General features: G+C 44.8%; 1 protein-coding gene across 1 annotated transcript in view; it reads left to right on the forward strand.

Annotated features, from left to right (window-relative positions):
- armc3 (armadillo repeat containing 3) overlaps positions 1-17,062 on the forward strand; it is a 58,746-nt gene extending 41,684 nt beyond the window's left edge. Inside the window, 3 exon segments of the mRNA XM_034182328.1 lie at positions 15,914-16,081; positions 16,284-16,446; positions 16,699-17,062. Of these exon segments, the coding sequence (XP_034038219.1) occupies positions 15,914-16,081; positions 16,284-16,446; positions 16,699-16,905 (538 nt within the window). The 3' untranslated portion in view covers positions 16,906-17,062.
- The last annotated feature ends 3,656 nt before the right edge of the window (positions 17,063-20,718 follow it).

Raw genomic sequence — 20,718 nt, forward strand, 5'->3', positions numbered from 1 at the left:
ATAAAGCAAGCGGCAACGCATCCAGCCAGGTTAGTTTGCCATTGCTGTCTGCTATGATTTTTGCTAGTTTGTTCTTTAAAATGCCATTAGCCCGTTCCACCGCCCCATTTGATTGAGGGTGATAAACACACCCAAACTTCTGTTTGATACCCAATTGTTTGAATGTTTCTTGTGTAACCTTGGCTACAAAAGCCCTACCGTTGTCAGATGAGATAGTATCTGGAATGCCAAATCTTGGAAAGACATCTCTGCACAAGAATTTGGCTACCGTTTTATGGTCTTGATTTGCAGAGGCTACTGCCTCAATCCATCGGCTGAATCTGCATATCACTACCAAAACATATCTCATTCGTTTAACTCGATTTTCAGCTCCCATGTCTATGAAATCCATCATAAGCTGTCTGAATGGCCCATCAGGGACCGGAATGTGGGCTAAAGGGGCTGTGAATGATTTCCGGACATTGTACTGTGCACATACCTCACACTCATTCAACAAACGGTCCACTGTAGCTGCCATATATGGTGACCACCAGACAGCTTTTAGTTTGTTCATAATTTGGACTCGCGAACAATGATCGGGTCCGTGGGCCCAAATGATTGCATGTCGTAATAAATTGGCGGGTAACACAAAATGTCCATGACTACTGCGCCACAGCTTGTCCGCTGGCCCCTGACTGCGTGTCTCAATAGCGCCTCGTTTAACCCACATTCGTTTTTCTTCTCCACTGGCCCTACTTTGAGCCACTATCAGTGCGTCAAGTGAAACCAGTGGGGCACAATCTTGGATGGTTAACAGGGGAAACATATTTTCTCCTTGTGCTCCTTTGCGAGCTGCATCATCTGCTAGGTTGTTACCTTGAGCTATGATGTTATTATTCTTTTGATGACCTGCACATTTAATGATGGCTACCTCAGACGGTAATTGGAGAGCTTGTAACAGTTGGGAAATCGCTTCTCCATGAGTGACAGGGGTGCCATCTGCTCTCAGGAATCCCCTTTGTTTCCAAATGTTTGCATGTACATGACATACGCCATAAGCGTAGGCTGAGTCTGTGTAGATATTAACACGTTGATCTTTAGCTATCTGGCAAGCCATAGTTAAGGCTTTGATTTCTGCCAGTTGGGCTGAACAAGGCTGATCAATTCCTTGGGACTCCAGTAATTCAAAGGTCTCGCCATCCGTGTTTAGTTTAACTATCCCCATACCCGCATGCAATCCCGCGGCATCCCGAAAGCATGAGCCGTCCACGAACAGGGTTAGATCTGCATCTATGGCGTGATTATACAAATGTTCTCTGGCTCTCAAAAATTTCTCTGTCTCTGCCACACAGTTATGTGGAGTACCATCTAACGGTGTGGTCAATTTGGTGGCGGGATTCACCGTGTGACAACGTTGTATTGTTATTTCTGGAGCGGACAACACAACTTCATATCCAGTGCGTCTAGCTTGTGTTAAGACAAAACTGGTTAGCAGGGCATGTAACTGATGCGACGTGTACAACGTTACTGCATGTCCCATGATTATGGATGATGCTTTTTGAAATGCAAAGGCAGCTGCTGCTAGACCCTGATAGCATGGTGGCAATCCTGTTTCAATGTTGTCAAGCTTTGTGCTATAATAGGCCAATGGTTGTTTTCCTTCATTTGTTTCCTGCATTAGTACAGCACAAGCATAACCAGCTTTTTCAGTAACATACAAATGGAAAGGTTTCCCATAATCTGGGTTACCTAACATGGGAGCAGATTGCATGTCTGTTTTCAGGGCCTCAAAAGCTCCCGTTGCCTCATCTGTCCAGACGAGGAGAGCTGCATTGCTTGTTTGCCCCACTGCTCTAATCATGGCACGCAAAGGTGCAGTTTTTATAGCATAATCACAAATCCACGGCCGACTGTACCCTGCCATCCCAAGGAATGAAAGCATCTGTCCCACTGTTTGGGGTTTGGGAGCCTTGATTATAGCCTCCACTTGGCTTGGGGCTATACATCGCGTGGTCCCACACAACTGTCTTCCCAAGTATTCTACTTGTTGTTTGCAGAACTGCAATTTGTCCTTACTTACTTTATGACCTCCATCTGCCAATGCATGCAATACAATTAATGAATCTTTTTCACACTGTTCTTGAGTCTCTGATGCAATAAGGAGATCATCCATATATTGCACCAATGTACTGGGTATGTCAAGGTGTTGTAAATCTTCAGCCAGGACTTTGTTAAAGATGGCTGGAGACAGGTTCAGTCCCTGAGGTAGCCGTGTATACGTTAGCTGTTGTCCCAGAAATGTGAATGCAAACAAATGTTGTGAGTCTGGGTGCACAGGCACACTGAAATAGGCTGAACACAGATCGATTACCGTGTACCATTTTGCTCCAGCAGGGATGCTTGATAGTATAGTATGCGGATCAGGTACTATAGGTGCATCCATTTCTATTATTGCATTGATAGGACGCAGATCATGTACCAGCCGATACTCTTTGGTATTGTTTTTAGGGATAGGGTAGATAGGAGTATTGCATGGGCTTGCAGTTTTTATTAAAACTCCAGCTGCCATTAGTCCCTTAATTACTGGTTTTATGCCTTCAATAGCCTGAGGTTTTAATGGATACTGCCTTTGGTGAGGCAGTTTTGCTCCCGGTTTTACTTTTATTTTTACTGGTAAGGCTGTTTTTACTAGTCCTACATCCGTTTTGCTTTTGGACCACACCACTGGTGGTATTTGCTCTAACAATTTCTCTTGTTGGGCCGATAACACCATCTGTCCCTCTGGTCTAGGATTGAGCTCCACTTTTTGGGCTATAGCCTCATCATTTACTTTTAAATTAATTCGTATAAACTGCTGGTCTTTTGACAGATGTACTTGTGGACTTTCCATGTTTTGCCATTCTTCAACTTCTGAGGCTGTCTTTACCATTGGACCTAGGTCATGGGATTCGTACTTTTCTGAGACTAAAAGGGTCACATGAGGCGTGGCATTCGGCCCTTGATACCATTGTTGTTCAGCTAAAGTTAGCTTGACAGAAGCTGCGGCCCCTTGGGGGCCTAAATAAATTTCTGTGGTGGTTATGTGAAACAGCCGTTGATTCATCAATACATCCCAGCAGCATGCATAGTCAGTTTGTTCTTGTTTGGCATCGAACATCAGGGTGACATGTAAAGGTAAACTAGGTGTATATACTGCTTCATAGTGTTGTTCTGCCCAGGGCTTCCATTTTTCCCATTCCAGTTGAAGATTTGAATTTTCTGGTTGTAACTTCAGCCAGTATACCATGGGTTGCACAGGTCAGACCTTGTTTTCCATGTCCATAAGCACCATAATGTTGGCGAGTGCTTCGTCAGGAAAGTGTATTTGCAGTCCTTGATGGGTACACACTATCTGGGTTTGTAGCTTACATAAAATGTCTCTTCCCAGCAAATTCACAGGTGTATTTTGTGAGTATAACAGGGGTGCTTCAATTGTTTTTCCTGCAATCGTTACAGGAAGTGGGCGTGTAAAAGGTATTATTTGAGTCTTCCCAGAGAAGCCGATGGTCTTAATTACAGACCCAGAGAGGGGGAGATGAGCGCCCATTTTCCCTATGCAAGAGTATGTTGCCCCTGTATCCACCATGAAAGGGAAATCTCTGTTTTGTATATTAACGGTGACGGTTGGCTCTTCCTTAGGTATCATCGAAATAGCCAATGCCACCGTTTCCCCCTCTGTCTTCTCTAGGCCCCCCTATTGCCAATAGGCAGAGGGTCCAACCCAAGGTCGGGCCGGACAATTTCTCATTCGATGTCCAGGTTGTCCACAGCTCCAACACTCATTAGAGGGTTGATCCCCTATTGGGGGTGTTGATCCCATAGGCGGTCCCGCTTGACTGTTCCTGGGAGCTGAGTTCTGGAATCTGCTTCCAAATGAAGGTTGGCGAGATCCTCTTCGCCACCCTCCTCTTTGACCTTGAAAGTTCCGTGACTCTCCTCTCCACCCATGACTGTAGGTGGGTCCATTTCCGGGTGTGCCAGTGCTATGGTAGTGATAGTGATGCTCCACTGGTGCTGAGACTTCTCCTGTAGGAGTGCTTCCTGCTGCTCCTTGGGGGCTCTGTGTGGCTGTTACCACAGGTGCCTGTATGGTGGCAGCAGTGTTTGCCGTAAGGCCTGTGCTTGCCGGCTCAGAAGGAACAGGGGTCATCATTGGTGCCTGGGTCTTTGTTTTTTCTTTCTTGACTTTGGTTAGCTCTCCCAACTGCATCTGCACCAATTTTTTCGTCAGGGATTTTGCTGCATCTTCTTCTTTTTGTTTTTCTTTCTTGTAGATTTCAAGATGGTGACAAATATGCTCAGAGTATAAAGCCCAATTCATTTTTGATAGTCCCACGACTCCATCTAGGGCTTTCTGAACCTCATCTGGTAGAGCCTTTTTTACAGTTATTTTAAACAGGATTTCAGTTGCTGGAGAATGGTTCCATGCATTTCCTGTTTCCTCTGCCCATCTCTTCTGGAATCGGTGCAGGAACTTCTTTGGGCACTCTTCAGGTGTCCACTCCTCATCATCCAATTTAGAGGGATCCAAGACCTCAGGGTACTTTCTTCTCAGTCCTTCCCACATGGAGTTTCTATAGCGATTAAAGGGGACTTCATCATGTTGATTAGTGCCCATCATTTGTGTTAGTCCAACCTTTCCTGCTAATTCTTCAGTGTCATGTTTTCCCATTACATGCATTAGCAAGGCTTTTATGTCACCTAAAGACAAGGTTACCCCTGCAGTGCCTTCTTCTAAGGCAGTTATCCATCTCCCAGCTCCTTGGGTGATGTCTGGCAGCCTGTTGGCCAGCCCCACCATGTCTGTCCAGCTCCATGGGGTATACACATGATGACCATTCCTGACCACCAGTGGGCATATGAGGTCTTCGTCCTCCTCTTCTTCTGTGGGGGCTCCATACTGTCTTCCAGATCGAGTGCGACTGACTGGTTCCAGGCAGTCTATCCAGTTGGTTATATCCTGTTCTAAAGCCGCTATGTCTTTGGCTACACATTGTTGTCTTTGCCTGAGTCGGGCCTCTTTTGCACTCTCAATGACGATCTCACCAGAAATTTTTCGGGTGGGTGGCTCTATAATGTGATTCCCTTGATTGGGCATCGATTGTTGTAATATTCTTCTTTCCTCGGTGTCCCTATGTCTTTGTATTCTTTCCTTTGCTAGCCGAAGCTGCTCAGCTAGTTCTTCATTATCTCTTCTGGCCAGATCCAGTGTGTCACAGAAGCTCTTGTGCCACTCTTCGGAGCCTCTATAGCCTGTGAAGGTCCAGTCGGCTGACTTATGGTGGGAGGGGACGGTTTTCAGTGGACCTCGATGTGCAGGCGGAGCCTTCAGGTCTCTCTCTTTATCCTCGTCTGCCTCCTTGTCACTGTTATTTGTGGCCCCCCCTGCTGGTCGTGGTGAGCGACCACCTACTTTCGGACTTGGAGACCTTGTACGATCCATTTGACAGACTGAGGACCTGTCTCCTTGTGGCTCTTGAGCTTTTAGTGTCAGTGTGAATTTGCCCTCCACATCCATGCCTTGGTCCTCTTCACGAGTTCCTAATACAAATTGTCCAGCTGTCCTTCCCATATCATGACGTTTATATGGGGGTGGCTCTGCTTCCCAGCTCGGTGCACTGGCTTTAGTGTCTTTGGATCTTTCCTCTGTCATTTTTTCTCTTTTCTGCTGTAGCCTCTGTGCTTCCTGCTTGAACAAGGCCAAAACTTCTTTTTCTTCAGTGCGTTTTTTGTTGTTATTTACGTTCTTCTGCTGATCTTTAATTTCTTTTTTCTGTATTTCTACCGCAACTGCTTCACACATCACCGGATCAAATGATCCCTCCAAAGGCCATTGCCTGCCCCCATGTGACCTTTTGTGCCACTTTCTCATACATTGGTTGGCCTTAGTGCGTTTTCCTGGATATTTTCTTAGTACTAAGTCTAGCGGGGTACTTTCCCGACCTTGACCTTGAGAGTTACCCATGTAACCCTGACAAACGCTATGTGAGGTGTTTCTATGGTGTTCTGGTAGTCCCTCAGGGGCTGTCCTGATCCAGACCAATAACTTGCTGGCTGTAACACCTGTTTTGTATTTTAAACCCTTAAAAGGATTAAATTTCCAACTGTTTTGCCCGTCTTCTTTTTCTTTAACTAAATATGAAAATTTACCTGTTCCCACCGAACCTTCCTTGGGACCACAGTCAGAGTCAACCTAGGAAACAGTTCTTCACCTGGATCGGTTGGCAGTGTTATTAAATGATTTAATGGTATGCTAATTTCTTTATTAGGATCAGCACAAAGCAGCTCCAGCCACGGGGTTAAACTCTGATGCCACAGACGTCTTATCAGCAGCTCCCAATTAATTAGAGGGAATTGTTCTTTCTTTTGCTTCAGATTGATTACCTTAGTAATCTGCCATAATTTCTGATTGATCTCTTGTTCGTCCTGCCAATGTTCTGCTCCTACACTGTCAAAATAGGTCCTTTCCAGCCAAAAATGTGTCCTGATTCCCTGGGTTTCGATGTCTCCGTCAGTCAAGTAATGTTCTGGGAGTATTATTTCATCATCACTTAAGTCTCCCATCAAAGACTGTCCCAAGCATTGATCAGTCTGTCAGCTTTTTCACTATAATCTAAGCTTTAACTCTTTTGATTTATAACCAACTTTATTTCTTTACTCCTCTTACAACCCTAACACTTCCTAATGTCTTTGCTCCCGACTTTCTATTTTCCTTCTAATTTTTTAACTTTCTGCTTCTCGTCTTTTCCTGCTATGTTTGTTTATTAGTTTTCTTTCTTTGAAATAATATCTACCTTCTCTGTATTTACATAGCAGTCTCTTCTCCTGTCTTTTTTCCCCACTGTCTCTGTTTCTCACTTTTTCTCTTTGCCTGTCATGCACCTCCCAAGTCCTCCTGTTGGGTCTACACACCTCCTCCTCGTACCTACTCTTCACATTAATCTTGTATGTCAGCCAGCCTGCAAGCCCTCACAGCTTTGCCTGCAACTCCCCGCTTACTCTCCGCTCTCCCACACAACAATCTTCAAAAGCTTTATACACAAAAATTATTAAAAACAACTTTCTATATATCTCTATCTAGACTTCTGCCACTTTTCACTCCGCGGCTTTAAACAACCTTTTTATTCACTTAACACCAATGTGTTCTGTTTAAGTATGTATCTCTTCTTCACGTTAGACAGCTTCTCCGGCGCTGCCAGCAACTCATATATTATTTTTTAACAAGCCCTCTTTGAGCGTACAATATTTCATTTACTTCTACGCCTTACCGCGCCTCGCGTGCGTATCCTGTGCTTAATATATTATTTTTCACAAGCTCTTCTCTGAGCATACAATATTTCATTTACTTCTACGCCTTACCGCGCCTCGCGTGCGTATCCTGTGCCTTTCTGCACTTTCTTCTACTTTTTTCCCACTTACTGAGCTCCTCGTGAGCTTAATGTGCCTTTGCACTGAAAATATTCTCTTTTTCTTTTCTTATAAAAAACTCATATTACTGTGTACTTAATTACTTATTCTTCTCCCACGCCCCACAAGCGTGTATTTGGTGCCTTACTGCACTATTTTATGCTTCATTAATTCTCATGTATTCTGCACTAACTCTCTATTTATTTTATTTTTTTTATAGTTTTTCTCTTTTCTTAAAAAATGACGTCCTTTATTGAGCTCTTTTACTTACTGTCAGCTGTGCTACTTTGCACTTTTCTCTTTAAATCTCTTTATCACGTACGGTATTTCTACTGCGCCCCCTCAGGCGCTTATCTTGTGCTTTCTCTGCACGTATTCTCTTGTTAAACTCTTTTTTCTCACTTATTTTACTTCCGTCTCTTTTCTTTAAATAACCTCGTATTATCTTGTACCTATTTGTCAGTATACTCCCCTAAACTAACCCCTACAGCGCATGCTATCAGCCGGCACATTAGTAACGAATTTCAACACCAATTATTCCCCAAGCATCCAGGTTAGTTCTCCATGCACTCTTTTCCGCACCAGAGTTCATGAACATTCCTGACCTTTCACTTACACAGACATTCTTTTTCCCGGGAACACACACACCTTCTGAGCATTTTATCTACAAGGCCTGATAATTTTCAATCTTATCTTTTTTTGTCTTTTATCAATTTTCTTAGTCCAGGTTCTTTTGGGTAAGAGGCAATTAAAAAATATCACCTGTCAACTTGGGCGGAAATCCCGACTCACTCCTCCAGATCGTGCAGAAGTTATAAAAGGTTTCTGCTTACCTTTTAGTCGTGATCACTGTTATTTATGGTCTGGAGGGATGAGCTGGACTGCCCCAGGCTGCCGGAATGCCCCTGGACCCTCCTGGCTGGCTCGCCAAGTTCTGTCGTGGTTCGTCTTTAGTCTTCTCGGGATGTCGTCTTTTAGATAACACAAACTAATTGCAAGTGATATGCTAGAAAAGGACACAACACTTTAGAATAATTCAGCCTTAAGCAAGATAAAATGCACAGAGTTTTTAAGTTTATTTAAGCCTTCGACACAGAGCTTAGACAAACTGAGTCCTCTAGAGAGACTGAATATGTGACAACCGCGCTCATCTATTTATTGGAGACCCGCGGGCATCGCTCCTCCTTCGACTTTTTTATTTATTTCATTCCGAAGACATGGTTTTCTATTGTAAGCGTCCTCTAGTGAACCCTAAGCAGGTGTTAGGCCATTATTTCAATGTGACAAACGCTCCCATTAAAACGTGAAGGATTTACAACTGATTTTTTTAAAAGACCTTCAGCCACAGGTGCAGCTGGCCTGAGGCCCCCCCGCACGTGGCCTCAGCCACAGGTGCAGCTGGCCTGAGGCCCCCGCACGTGGCCTGCGGGAAAGCACCTAAAAGGCCTTGGAAAGCCCCTGACAGACTGAATGACTAATAGAGCCCTTTTTTTTGGGTTGAACACCTGCTAGTTCAGCCAGAGGACATACAGTTCAGATCAGGACACTTGATAGTTCATCACAGTTCAAATATGGACCTAGAAATTCTTCTACAACATTCACCCATTCACATAAACCCACTCACACACCGATGTCAGGCTGCTGCCATGTGAGGCACTCACTACACATCAGGAGCAACTAGGGATTAAGGACAACTAAGGACCAAAAGCCCTTAGTGATTTTCTGGTCAGGCTGGGGTTTGAACGGAGGATCCTCTGATCTGAAGCCCAACACTTAACCACTAGACCATCACCTCCTCGACAAAATGCTCTCACAGCTAAATGTACAAACCAGAAGGAAAATGATCACACAGTCTGCGTTTAAATAATAAATATTAAGATGTGCTCGGGGCCACATGTGAGCCTCAGACCACCAGTCTGAGACCTCTGGACGAAACAGCTCATTTTCTAACAAATTGATTGTTAAAAAAAATTAAGCGATAAAAAGGATATTTATTGTCCTCAGGGATGAATGATATACTTGTAAAGACATAAAATCAACAGATTTTTTTGAACAGTTTTTGTCCATGTTTTGGTTCTGCATCTTTTATAAATGAAATTCACATGTAATAAAGTGTAATGTGGACATGCGTCAGAAAGGGCATCTGGGGTTGCAGACCGAATGGTCCGCCCCTAAAAATTGGTCCTCCTTTTGCATTTCGGACAACAGCAGTATGTCTGAGACAGAGTCTCTTCACTCAAAACAATCAAATGGATTAATGGGATTATTAACCATCAGATGATAAAGGTAAAACCTCTTAAATCATTCTACAGTCAGTTTTAAGCAGAAATGAGGCTGTTTTAAGCAGAAACAAGGTGAAATTCTAGGACACTTTAAAATGTCCGATGCGCAGTGAACACATCAGCTAGCAGCTCATTTAGCCGCGGCGCTCTGATCACTTCCACCACCTTTTATGATGAAATAATGCTGAATTTATGTGGAAATGATTGTTGTACAAAAGCTTCAGATATCTGTCGTTGAGATAGATGATGAGTGGAGGCAGTTTGAAGCAGAAAAAAGGTGATAATCAGTGAACCACATCATCAGGGGGACCTATTTTTCGGGGGACCGTTCGGTCTGCGACACCGGCATAAAACCTGTGCCAGTTTAACGTGCAGATTCACCTTAGATTTGCTGTGGTGTCCCCGAGTGGAAAAACAAGGGAGCAATCGAAAGGGCTTGCATGTAATAAAGTCTGGTCAATTGAAGACCTGCAGAAACAGCTGTAAATATTTGTATTAATGTGATGATGTCAGTGTGTCTGTTTCGCAGAGTGACTGTGGATGAGCAGAAACAGGACAACCTGACACAACCAGCTGCTAATAAGGGACGACGAAAAACACCCAGGTAGACGTAAAATAGTGAGGCTGTCAGAATCTGCAGATGTTCGACCATGTTATTATGACACAGTGCTCATACGCTTTCTGAACATCTGAAATCACGCTGTTTTTACTGCTTTTTACTGTTTGGGTTCTGCTTTGGATTGTGGTTGGTTCTAGATTTAGTGTCAGTGACGAGTCTGACAAGGAACTGTGGGAGCAGATTATTAGTTAATGTTGAAAAAAGTAAGATGTTTATTTTCAGAAGATCAAAAGGGTCAGGCTCAATACTGTGAATCTATAATCTTTTATAGCAGTAAATCAAGACTATAACTCGAGATAGTTGCTACTGCCATCAACTGACACAAGGGGGCAGTCAGAATTACTTTTATTTCCATCATATCTCCATGATGTCGCAAGACAAAAGAGATAAAAGGATAAACTGTGAAGTAAGTCTGAGTGCCCCCAAAAGTTTGTTTGAAATCCATCCACTGTTTGTCTTCAGACAAACGGGGGCAATCACGTGACCTCCACTGCGACCTCTGTGGATGTGATCATGTGACATCTCCTCACACGTGAGGGTTCTTGTGAAGCACTCACTTAAAGTAGACCTGCATTGAAATAATGTGGTCAGATTTCAGAAAGAAATAGCTGATATGTATAAGACCCTTGTGAATGCAGTAAAGTAAATCTGTAAGCCCAAATTTGTAATTCAGCGGAGAAATCTTCGTTTAAAAATAACAAATTTGCAGCTAAAATTTAGCCCTCTGTGAAAACAGTTTGTACAGCCGTATCATTTCCATGACGTCAGAGACAAGACGACGCGCTCCCGCCTTCAGTCTGATCCCACATTGAAATTGATTTTAACTGTTAGTAATGTTACTTATACACGTCCTGGTTTCAACATCCAAAAGTAAGCTGCAATGAATGTGAGATACAGATCTGTGTGCTCAGATCAGCAACGACATCGACAGCGGGCGCCTTTCTTCCTCTCCCGCTCTCTGCCTCCGCTACGCTTGCTGTTTTAATGCGAAGCGGCCGGTACACCTGTTGCTGCAAGGACAGACTTCTTGCGGCAAAATCCACAGCACCGCACGTCTCGGCAATCGGAGCCCCAGAGCTCCATGGACGCTGAGAGAGGTTTATATATTTTTAATGACTGGGATTCTTTGCGGGTCTCGCCTCCATATCCCGCGATGGTACCGGAGGCGAAAGACAGTAGATTTTCATTGTGACACCACTCAATCAAACGGGCGTATGAAAAAGTCCCCCAAAATAATTTTCAAGCACAAATAAAAGAAATGTGTACTCACCAAACGTGCCGCAAGACAATATGAAGTTTTAAAAAGTAGATCCTTCCATATAAGACAAGAAAAAGGTGCAGATGCAAACTGACGTAAATCCACAAATTACAGTTGGCGCGCAATGCATGCTGGGAGAGAGGGTCTTCTCCGTGACGTCTCGGCAGCGTCCATGATGAGAGGGACAGTTTGCGGAGGGCTAAATGTTAGCTGTAAATTTGTCATTTTCAAATGAAGATTTCTCCATTGAATGACAGATCTGGGCTTGCAGATTTACTTTACTACATTCAGAAGGATCTCATGTGTAAATGTAAGTCATTTTTTGTTCAAAAAATCTGACTGCATTTTTTTCAATGCAGGTCTCCTTTAAGAAATGATGTGATATAACAAATGCAGCAGTTCCATAGAGCAAAGTGGTTTACTGTTGAAATATTTTGATGTTTAATGTTTAAACTTTTAGGAACAGAAACAGTACAACCTTGTATTAATTAGAAGAGCGCTGTACAATCCGGTCACTGAGGGGTCAGTACGTCCAGGAAAGACGTCCGATTGGAAACACGCAGCAGCAGGTAGCTGCAGATGAAGTGTCTTGTACAAGCACACAGACAGGTAGTGGGACCAGGATCAAACTCAGGACGACAGTGCATCTGGAAAGTATTTGCGTAGTTTCACTTTTTCAGCATTTTATGTTACAGCCTTATGCCAAATGAATTTTTTTCCCCTCAAAATTCTACTTGCAACACCCCACAATGACAACATGAAAAGAGTTTTTTTTATTTTTACAAATTTATTAAAAATAAAAGAAAGGAATCGCATATGCAAAAGTATTCACACCCTTTGCTCAGTACTCCCCCTCGAACTGCCACCTTATCGTGGTTGGGGAGTTTGCGTTCCCGGATGATCCTAGGAGCTACGTTGTCGGGGGCTTCGTGCCCCTGGTAGGGTCTCCCATGGCAAACAGGTCCTAGGTGACGGGCCACACTAAGGGCAGTTCAGAAGCTCCCATGACCGACACAAAATCAAGGACCGAGACGTCGCCCGGTATGGCGGAGCCGGGCCTTAGCCCACGGGACCCGGCGGGCTCAGCCCGAAAGAGCGATGTGGGTCTGCCCTCCTGTGGGTTCACCACCTGCAGAGGGGGCCATGGGGTTCGGGTGCAGAGAGGACTGGGTGGCAGTCAAGGGCGGGTGGCCCGGCGGCCTGGTCCGGCGGCCTGGTCCGCGCTCATAGCCTCTGGCTGATGGGACGTGGAATGTCACCTTGCTGGGGGGGAAGGAGCCTGAGCTTGTGTGGGAGGTTGAGAGGTACCGACTAGAGATAGTTGGGCTCAACTCCATGCATAGCTTGGGCTGTGGTACCCAACTCCTGGAGAGGGGCTGGATGCTCCACTTTTCTGGCGTTGCTCACGGGGAGAGGTGGCGAGCTGGGGTAGCATTGCGTATTGCTCCCCAGCTCAGTCGCCATGTGTTGGAGTTCACCCCGGTGAACCAGAGGGTCATGTCCCTACGCCTTCGGGTTGGGGACAGGTCTTATCACCGTTGTCTCGGCCTATGGGCCGAGCAGCAGTGCAGAGTACCCAACCTTCTTGGAGTCTCTGGGAGGGGTACTAGATAGTGCTCCGACCGGGGACTCCATTGTTATCCTGGGGGACTTCAGCGCCCACGTAGGCAGCGACAGTGAGACCTGGAGGGGCGTGATTGGGAAGCACGGCCTCCCCGATCTGAACCCGAGTGGTGTTCAGTTGTTGGACTTCTGTGCTAGCCACAGTTTGTCCATCACGAACACCATGTTCGAGCACAGGGGTGCCCATAAGTGCACGTGGCACCAGGACACCCTGAGCCGGAGGTCGATAATCGACTTTGTGGTCGTATCATCTGACCTTTGACCACGTGTCTCGGACACTCAGGTAAAGAGAGGGGTTGAGCTGTCGACCGATCACCACCTGGTGGTGAGTTGAATCCGCTGGGAGGGGAAGAAGCCGGTCAAACCTGGCAGGCCCAAACGTATCATGAGGGTCTGCTGGGAACGACTGGGGGAGGTTGGAGACATATGGACCATGTTCTCCACCTCCATTGTCGATGCAACCGCCTGCAGCTGTGGTCGCAAGGTCTCTGGTGCCTGTCGCGGCGGCAATCCCTGAACCCGGTGGTGGACGCCGGAAGTAAGGGATGCTGACAAGCTGAAGAAGGAGTCCTACTTGTCTTTGTTGGTAGGTGGGACCCCGGAGGCAGCTGACAGGTACCGGCAGGCCAAGCGTGCTGCAGCCTGTGCAATCGCAGAGGCAAAAACCCGGGTCTGGGAGGAGTTCGAAAAGGCCATGGAGGAGGATTATCAGTCGGCCTCGAAGAAATTCTGGCAAACCGTCCGACGCCTCAGGAGGCGGAAGCAGCTCTCCGCCAACACTGTCTATAGTGCGGGTGGGGAGCTGTTGACCCTGACTGGGGATGTTGTTGGGCGGTAGAAGGAATATTTTGAGGATCTCCTCAATCCCATTGTCACAACTTCCGAAGAGGAAGCAGAGACTGGGGACTCAGAGGCGGACTCGTCCATCACCCAGGCCGAAGTCACCGAGGTGGTCAGAAAGCTCCTTGGTGGCAAGGCTCCTGGGGAGGACGAAATCCGTCCTGAGTACCTTAAGTCTCTGGATGTTGTGGGACTGTCTTGGTTGACACGTCTCTGCAACATCACGTGGCGGTTGGGGACAATACCCCTGGATTGGCAGACCAGGGTGGTTGTCTCTCTGTTTAAGAAGGGGGACCGGAGGGTGTGTTCCAACTCGGGGTTCCCCCGGAGGAGTTGGGGGAGGTGTGTGTGGATCGGGAGGTCTGGGCGGCTTTGCTTAAGCTGCTGCCCCCACGACCCGACCTAGGATAAGCAGAAGAAAATGGATGGATGGATGCTCAGTACTTTGTTCGTGCACCTTTGGCAGCAATTACAGCCTCAGGTCTTCTTGAATATGATGCCACAAGCTTGGTGCACCTATCTTTGGGCAGTTTTGTCCATTCCTCTTTGCAGCACTTCTCAAGATCCATCAGATTGGGGGGGGGGGGGGGGGGGGGGGGGGGTGCACAGCCATTTTCAGATCTCTGAGAATGGCTGTGCCATTCAAGTACATTCACAGAGTTGTCCTGAAGCTACTCCTTTGATATCTTGGCTGTGTGTTCAGGGTCATTGTCCTGCTGAAAGATGAACCGTCGCCCCAGTCTGAGCTCAAGAGCGCTCTGGAGCAGGTTGTCATCACTGAAAAACATCCCCAGAGCATGATGCTGCCACCACCATGCGTCACTATAGGGATGGTGCCTGGTTTCCTCCAAACATGACACCTGGCATTCACACCAAAGAGTTCAGTCTTTGTCTCATCAGACCACAGAATTTTATTTCTCCTGGTCTGAGAGTCCTTCAGGTGTCTTTTGTCAAACTCCAGGTGGGCTGCCATGTGCCTTTTACTAAGGAGTGGCTTCCATCTGGCCACTCTACCATACAGGCCTGATTGGTGGATTGCTGCAGAGATTGTTGTCCTTCTGGAAGATTCTCCTCTCCTCTCCACAGAGGAATGCTGGAGCTCTGACAGAGTGACCATCAGGTTCTTGGTCACCTCCCTGAATAAGGCCCTTCTCTCCCGATTGCTCAGTTTAGACGGGTGTCCAGCTCTCTGAAGAGTCCTGGTGGATCTGAACGTCTTCCATTTACAGATGATGGAGGCCGCTGTGCTCATTGGGACCTTCAAAGTAGCAGAAATGTCCTGTTCCCTTCCTCAGATTTATGCCTCAAGACAATCCTGTCTCGGAGGTCTACAGACAATTCCTTTCACTTCATGCTTGGTTTGTGCTCTGACTGTCAACTGTGGGACCTTATATGTAGACAGGTGTGTGTCTTTCCAAATCATGTACAATTAACTGAATTTACCCCAAATTAAGCTGTAGAAACATCTCAAGGATGATCAGTGGAAACAGGATGCAACTGAGCTCAATTTTGACCTTCATGGCAAAGGCTGTGAATACTTAAGTAAATATGATTTCTTAGTTTTTAAAACTTTTAATGAATAAGCAAAAATCTTAAAAAAGCCAACCCTTTTCACATTATCATTATGTGGTATTGCGTGTAGAATTTTGAGGAAAAAAATTAATTTAACCCATTTTGGAATAAAGCTGTAACATAAAAAATGTGGAAACTAAAGCTCTCTGAATACTTTCTGGGTACATATCGGTAACCCAACACAAAACCCACTGAGCTACTTGATCCACAGGTTAGCATGATAACTCAAAAACTAGGGAAGAGGATTTCATGATGCTTGAGTGGCCTTTGCCTTTATCCTGTCTGTCTGTGCAGGAAGAAGAAGGACGATGAGAAACAGAAGGAAGAGTCCTGGTCTCAGTCTCCTTCTCAGGCGCCATTAAAGCTCATGAACGATGTGGCTTTGCAGGCTTTAGTCCAGGAGGCCAAAGAGTCCATCCTCCCACTGATGAATGGAGAGGAGCAGTGCTCTGCACTGGCCAGGTGAGGCAGCGTGCCAAAGCCACTGGACACAGGATGAAATACGGTTAAATGCAGAAATATTTGGACATTGTCTAATTGTCTATGGCAGTAATTATGAGTTGGGAGGGAACAATGAAAAAGAGCGGAGGTAAAAGAACAAACTTTATATTATGAAGCTTGTGTGTCTTGTGATGATTTTGATTCTTTTGTGTTTGGCTGTCAGGATGGTGAGTAAAGCTATGGGCGGTGCTGTGGAGAGGGAACAGTTGCATGAATTCCCATGGATCCTGCACCTCAGCGAGCTCAAGTTTCAGCTTCAGTCTAATGTCGTACCCATTGGAATGATCTCTTTGGGAATTTACCGCCACAGAGCGCTTCTCTTCAAGGTACCAACGAGCGACTGCAGCTTCCCATCTGTGCCAGGCTCTTACCATGTTCACCATCTATTTTTCATTAAATGTCTGCATTGTCAGTCATGACCACATTATGCAATCTTCAGCCCCACCACTCAATGGCACTAAACCCTGCACACTGTAGCTTTAAGGAGGATGAATTTAAAATTAGAGCTGGTTTTAGACTACTAACTTAGCTTTGCTCTTGCTGATAATCCTTCTGTGTTTTTCTTTGTTCTCCTGCAGTGTCTGGCTGATCGCATCGGAATGAGCTGCACACTTGTTAGGGGCGAGTACAACCGGGCGTGGAACGAGGTCCTGGTTCTCAAAGGGGATCCGTTCAGTCCGGGGCACGCTTCACAGCCCACTGCCTACATAATTGACCTCATGCACCAACCTGGAAGCCTTTTGAAACCTGACAGCCCTGCTGCCATACAGTACCAAAATATATAGACAAGGACACCATATTCCCCTTAGGGGGCGCTGTAAAACTATGTTTAAAAAAGCTATTATTAACATTTCCAGGTCTGGCCTGTTTGTTATAATGCTGCTGTCCATAAATAAACAGTGCTTTGAGCTAATAAAAGTGCTTAATGACTAATTTAATTACTGACTGATTTCTTCAGTAGTGGTGAAACATCATACAGAAGAATGATCAGAAACACCTTAGAGTTCTTCATGCAGTCTGACAGATTTCATATACTTTTTTCCACACTCAGAATTTTTAAAAATGTGTTCTTAAATTTAATTTAATTTAAGTTAATTAGCTTATAATGCGCCACATTCCAGCAAAAGCTGTCTCAAGGCGCCTTACATAAAACAAGTCAACATAAAATTGAATAAATAATTAAAAATGAATAAAAAATTCAAATACATAAATAAAAACAGAAGTAAAATAATAAAACAAATAAAAATAAAAACTATCCATAAGAAAGAGAATAAAAATAGGTTTTGAGTCTTGACTTAAAAATGTCCACAGACAGACTGCCTCATAAATGCTCAGTTTTATTTCAATCATCATCTTCTTTGTCTTTCGGCTGTTCCCGTTAGGGGTCGCAACAGCAGATCAATCGTTTCCATCTCACCCTGTCCTCTGTATCTTCCTCTGTCACACCACCCTCCTGCATGTCCTCCCTCAGCACATCCATAAACCTCCTCTTTGGCCTCCCTCTTCTCCTCCTGCCTGGTGGCTCCATCCTCAGCATCCTTCTCTCTATATACCCTGGGTCTCTCCTCTGCACATGTCCAAACCATCTCAATCTCACCTCTCTGACTTTGTCTCCAAACCGTCTCACCTGAGCTGTCCCTCTGATATGTTCATTCCTAATCTTGTCCATTCTTGTCACTCCCAGAGAGAATCACAACATCTTCAGCTCTGCCTCCTGTCTTTTTGTTATTGCCACCGTCTCGAAGCTGTACAACATAGCTGGTCTCACTACTGTTTTGTAAACTTTCCTCTTCACTCTTGCTGATATTCTTTGGTTGCAAATCACTCCTGCCACCTTTCTCCACCCACTCCACCCTGCCTGCACTCTCTTCTTCACCTCTCTACCACGCTCTCCATTACGCTGAACAGTTGACCCCAAATATTTAAACTCATCTACTGTCACCACTTCTACTCCTTGTAACTGCACTATTCCACTGGGCTCCCTCCCATTCATACACATGTACTCAGTCTTGCTTCTACTGACTTTCATTCCCCTTCTTTCCAAAGCATATCTCCACCTCTCCAGACTAGACTCAACTTGCTCTCTACTCTCACTACAGATCACGTCAACTGCAAACATCATAGTCCATGGGGACTCCTGTCTGATCTCATCCGTCAACCTGTCCATCACCATTGCCAACAAGAAAGGACTCAGAGCTGATCCTTGGTGTAATCCCACGTCCACCTTGAATGAGTGTCATTCCAAATGCACACGTCACCGCTGTCACACTATTCTTGTACGAGCTGCACTACCCTAACATACTTCTCTGCCACTCCAGACTTCCTCATACAATACCACAGCTCTTCTCTTGGCACCCTATCATAAGCTTTTTCTAAGTCCACAAACACACAATGTAACTCTTTCTGGCCTTCTCTGTACTTCTTCAACAGTATTCTCAGAGCAAACATTGCATCTGTAGTGCTCTTTCTTGGCATGAAACCATATTGCTGCTCACAGATCTTCACCTGTTTTCTAAGCCTAGCTTCTACTACTCTTCCCCATAACTTCATGCTGTGGCTGATCAGCTTTATGCCTCTGTAGTTACTGCAGCTCTGTACATCACCCTTGTTCTTGAAAAGAGAAACCAGCACACATCCTCTCACTTTCCAAGATTTATTAAACAATCTGGTTAGAAACTCTACTGCCATCTCTCCTTGACATTTCCATGCCTCCACTGGAATGTCATCTGGACCAACTGCCTTTCCACTCTTCATCCTCTTCATAGCAGCCCTCACTTCTTCCTTACTAATCTCTTGTACTTCCTGATTTACTCTCACCACATCATCCATCCTTTTCTCTCACTCATTTTCTTTATTCATCAGCTCTTCGAAATATTCCCTCCACCTTCTCAGCACACACTCCTCACTTGTCAGCACATTACCATGTGCATCTTTTACCACCGTAACCTGCTGCACATCCTTTCCAGCTCTGTCCCTTTGTCTGGCAAATCGGTACAAGTCCTTTTCTCTTTCCTTACTATTCAACTTCTTGTACAGCTCGCAATATGCCTTTTCCTTTGCTTTTGCCACTTCTCTTTTTGCCTTACACCCCATCCTACCAACAACCATCCTATGCTGTCTAACGACACTCTCTCCTGCCACCACCTTACAGTCTCTGATTTCTTTTAGCTTGCATCTCCTATAAAGAATGTAGTCCACCTATGTGCACCTTCCTCCACTCTTATATGTTACCCTGTTCTCCTCCCTTTTCTTAAAGTAGGTGTTCACCACAGCCATTTCCATCCTTTTTGCAACATCAACTACCATCTGTCCTTCTCCATTCCTATCCTTGATACCATACAGTAGTGTTCAGAATAATTAAGGCTATAAAATTGGGCTATTAGTAAAAAAAGTAGAAAAGGGGGTGTTCACAATAATAGTAGTGTGGCATTCAGTCAGTGAGTTCATCAATTTTGTGGAACAAACAAACAGGTGTGAATCAGGTGTCCCCTATTTAAGGATGAAGCCAGCACCTGTTGAACATGCTTTTCTCTTTGAAAGCCTGAGGAAAATGGGATGTTCAAGACATTGTTCATAAGAACAGCGTAGTTTGATTAAAAAGTTGCTTGGAGAGGGAAAAACGTATACGCAGGTGCAAAAAAGTATAGGCTGTTCATCTACAATGATCTCCAATGCTTTAAAATGGACAAAAAAAACAGAGACGTTTGGAAGAAAATGGAAAATAACCATCAAAATGGACAGAAGAATAACCAGAATGGCAAAGGGTCACCCATTGATCAGCTCCAGGATGATCAAAGACAGTCTGGAGTTACCTGTAAGTGCTGTGACAGAAGATGCCTGTGTGAAGCTAATTTATTTGCAAGAATCCCCCGCAAAGTCCCTCTGTTAAATAAAAGACGTGCAGAAGAGGTTACAATTTGCCAAAGAACACATCAACTGGCCTAAAGAGAAATGGAGGAATATTTTGTGGACTGATGAGAATAAAATTGTTCTTTTTGGGTCCAAGGGCCACAGACAGTTTGTGAGACGACCCCTAAACTCTGAATTCAAGCCACAGTTCACAGTGAAGACAGTGAAGCATGGTGGTGCAAGCATCATGATATGGGCATGTTTCCCCTACTATGGTGTTGGGCCTATATATCGCATACCAGGTATCATGGATCAGTTTGGATATGTCAAAATACTTGAAGAGGTCATGTTGCCTTATGTTGAAGAGGACATGCCCTTGAAATGGGTGTTTCAACAAGACAATGACCCCAAGCACACTAGTAAAGGAGCAAAATCTTGGTTGCAAACCAACAAAATTACCCTTACCAAAAAGTAGTATATGCAAGTATGTTTCAAGTATACTTCTAGTTTACTTTTTATATACTTATCAGTACTATTTTTTGGTAAGGGTAATGCCTCGCAGATGTGAAGAAATCATGAAAAACTGTGGTTATACAACTAAATACTAGTTTAGTGATTCACAGGATTGCTAAAAAAGCAGTTTGAATATAATAGTTTTGAGTTTGTAGCGTCAACAGCAGATGCTACTATTATTGTGGACACCCCCTTTTCTACTTTTTTTTTTTTTTACTAATAGCCCAATTTCATAG

This window comes from Thalassophryne amazonica, chromosome 1 (assembly GCF_902500255.1).
Source record: "Thalassophryne amazonica chromosome 1, fThaAma1.1, whole genome shotgun sequence".
In the NCBI taxonomy this organism is placed as follows: Eukaryota; Metazoa; Chordata; class Actinopteri; order Batrachoidiformes; family Batrachoididae; genus Thalassophryne; species Thalassophryne amazonica.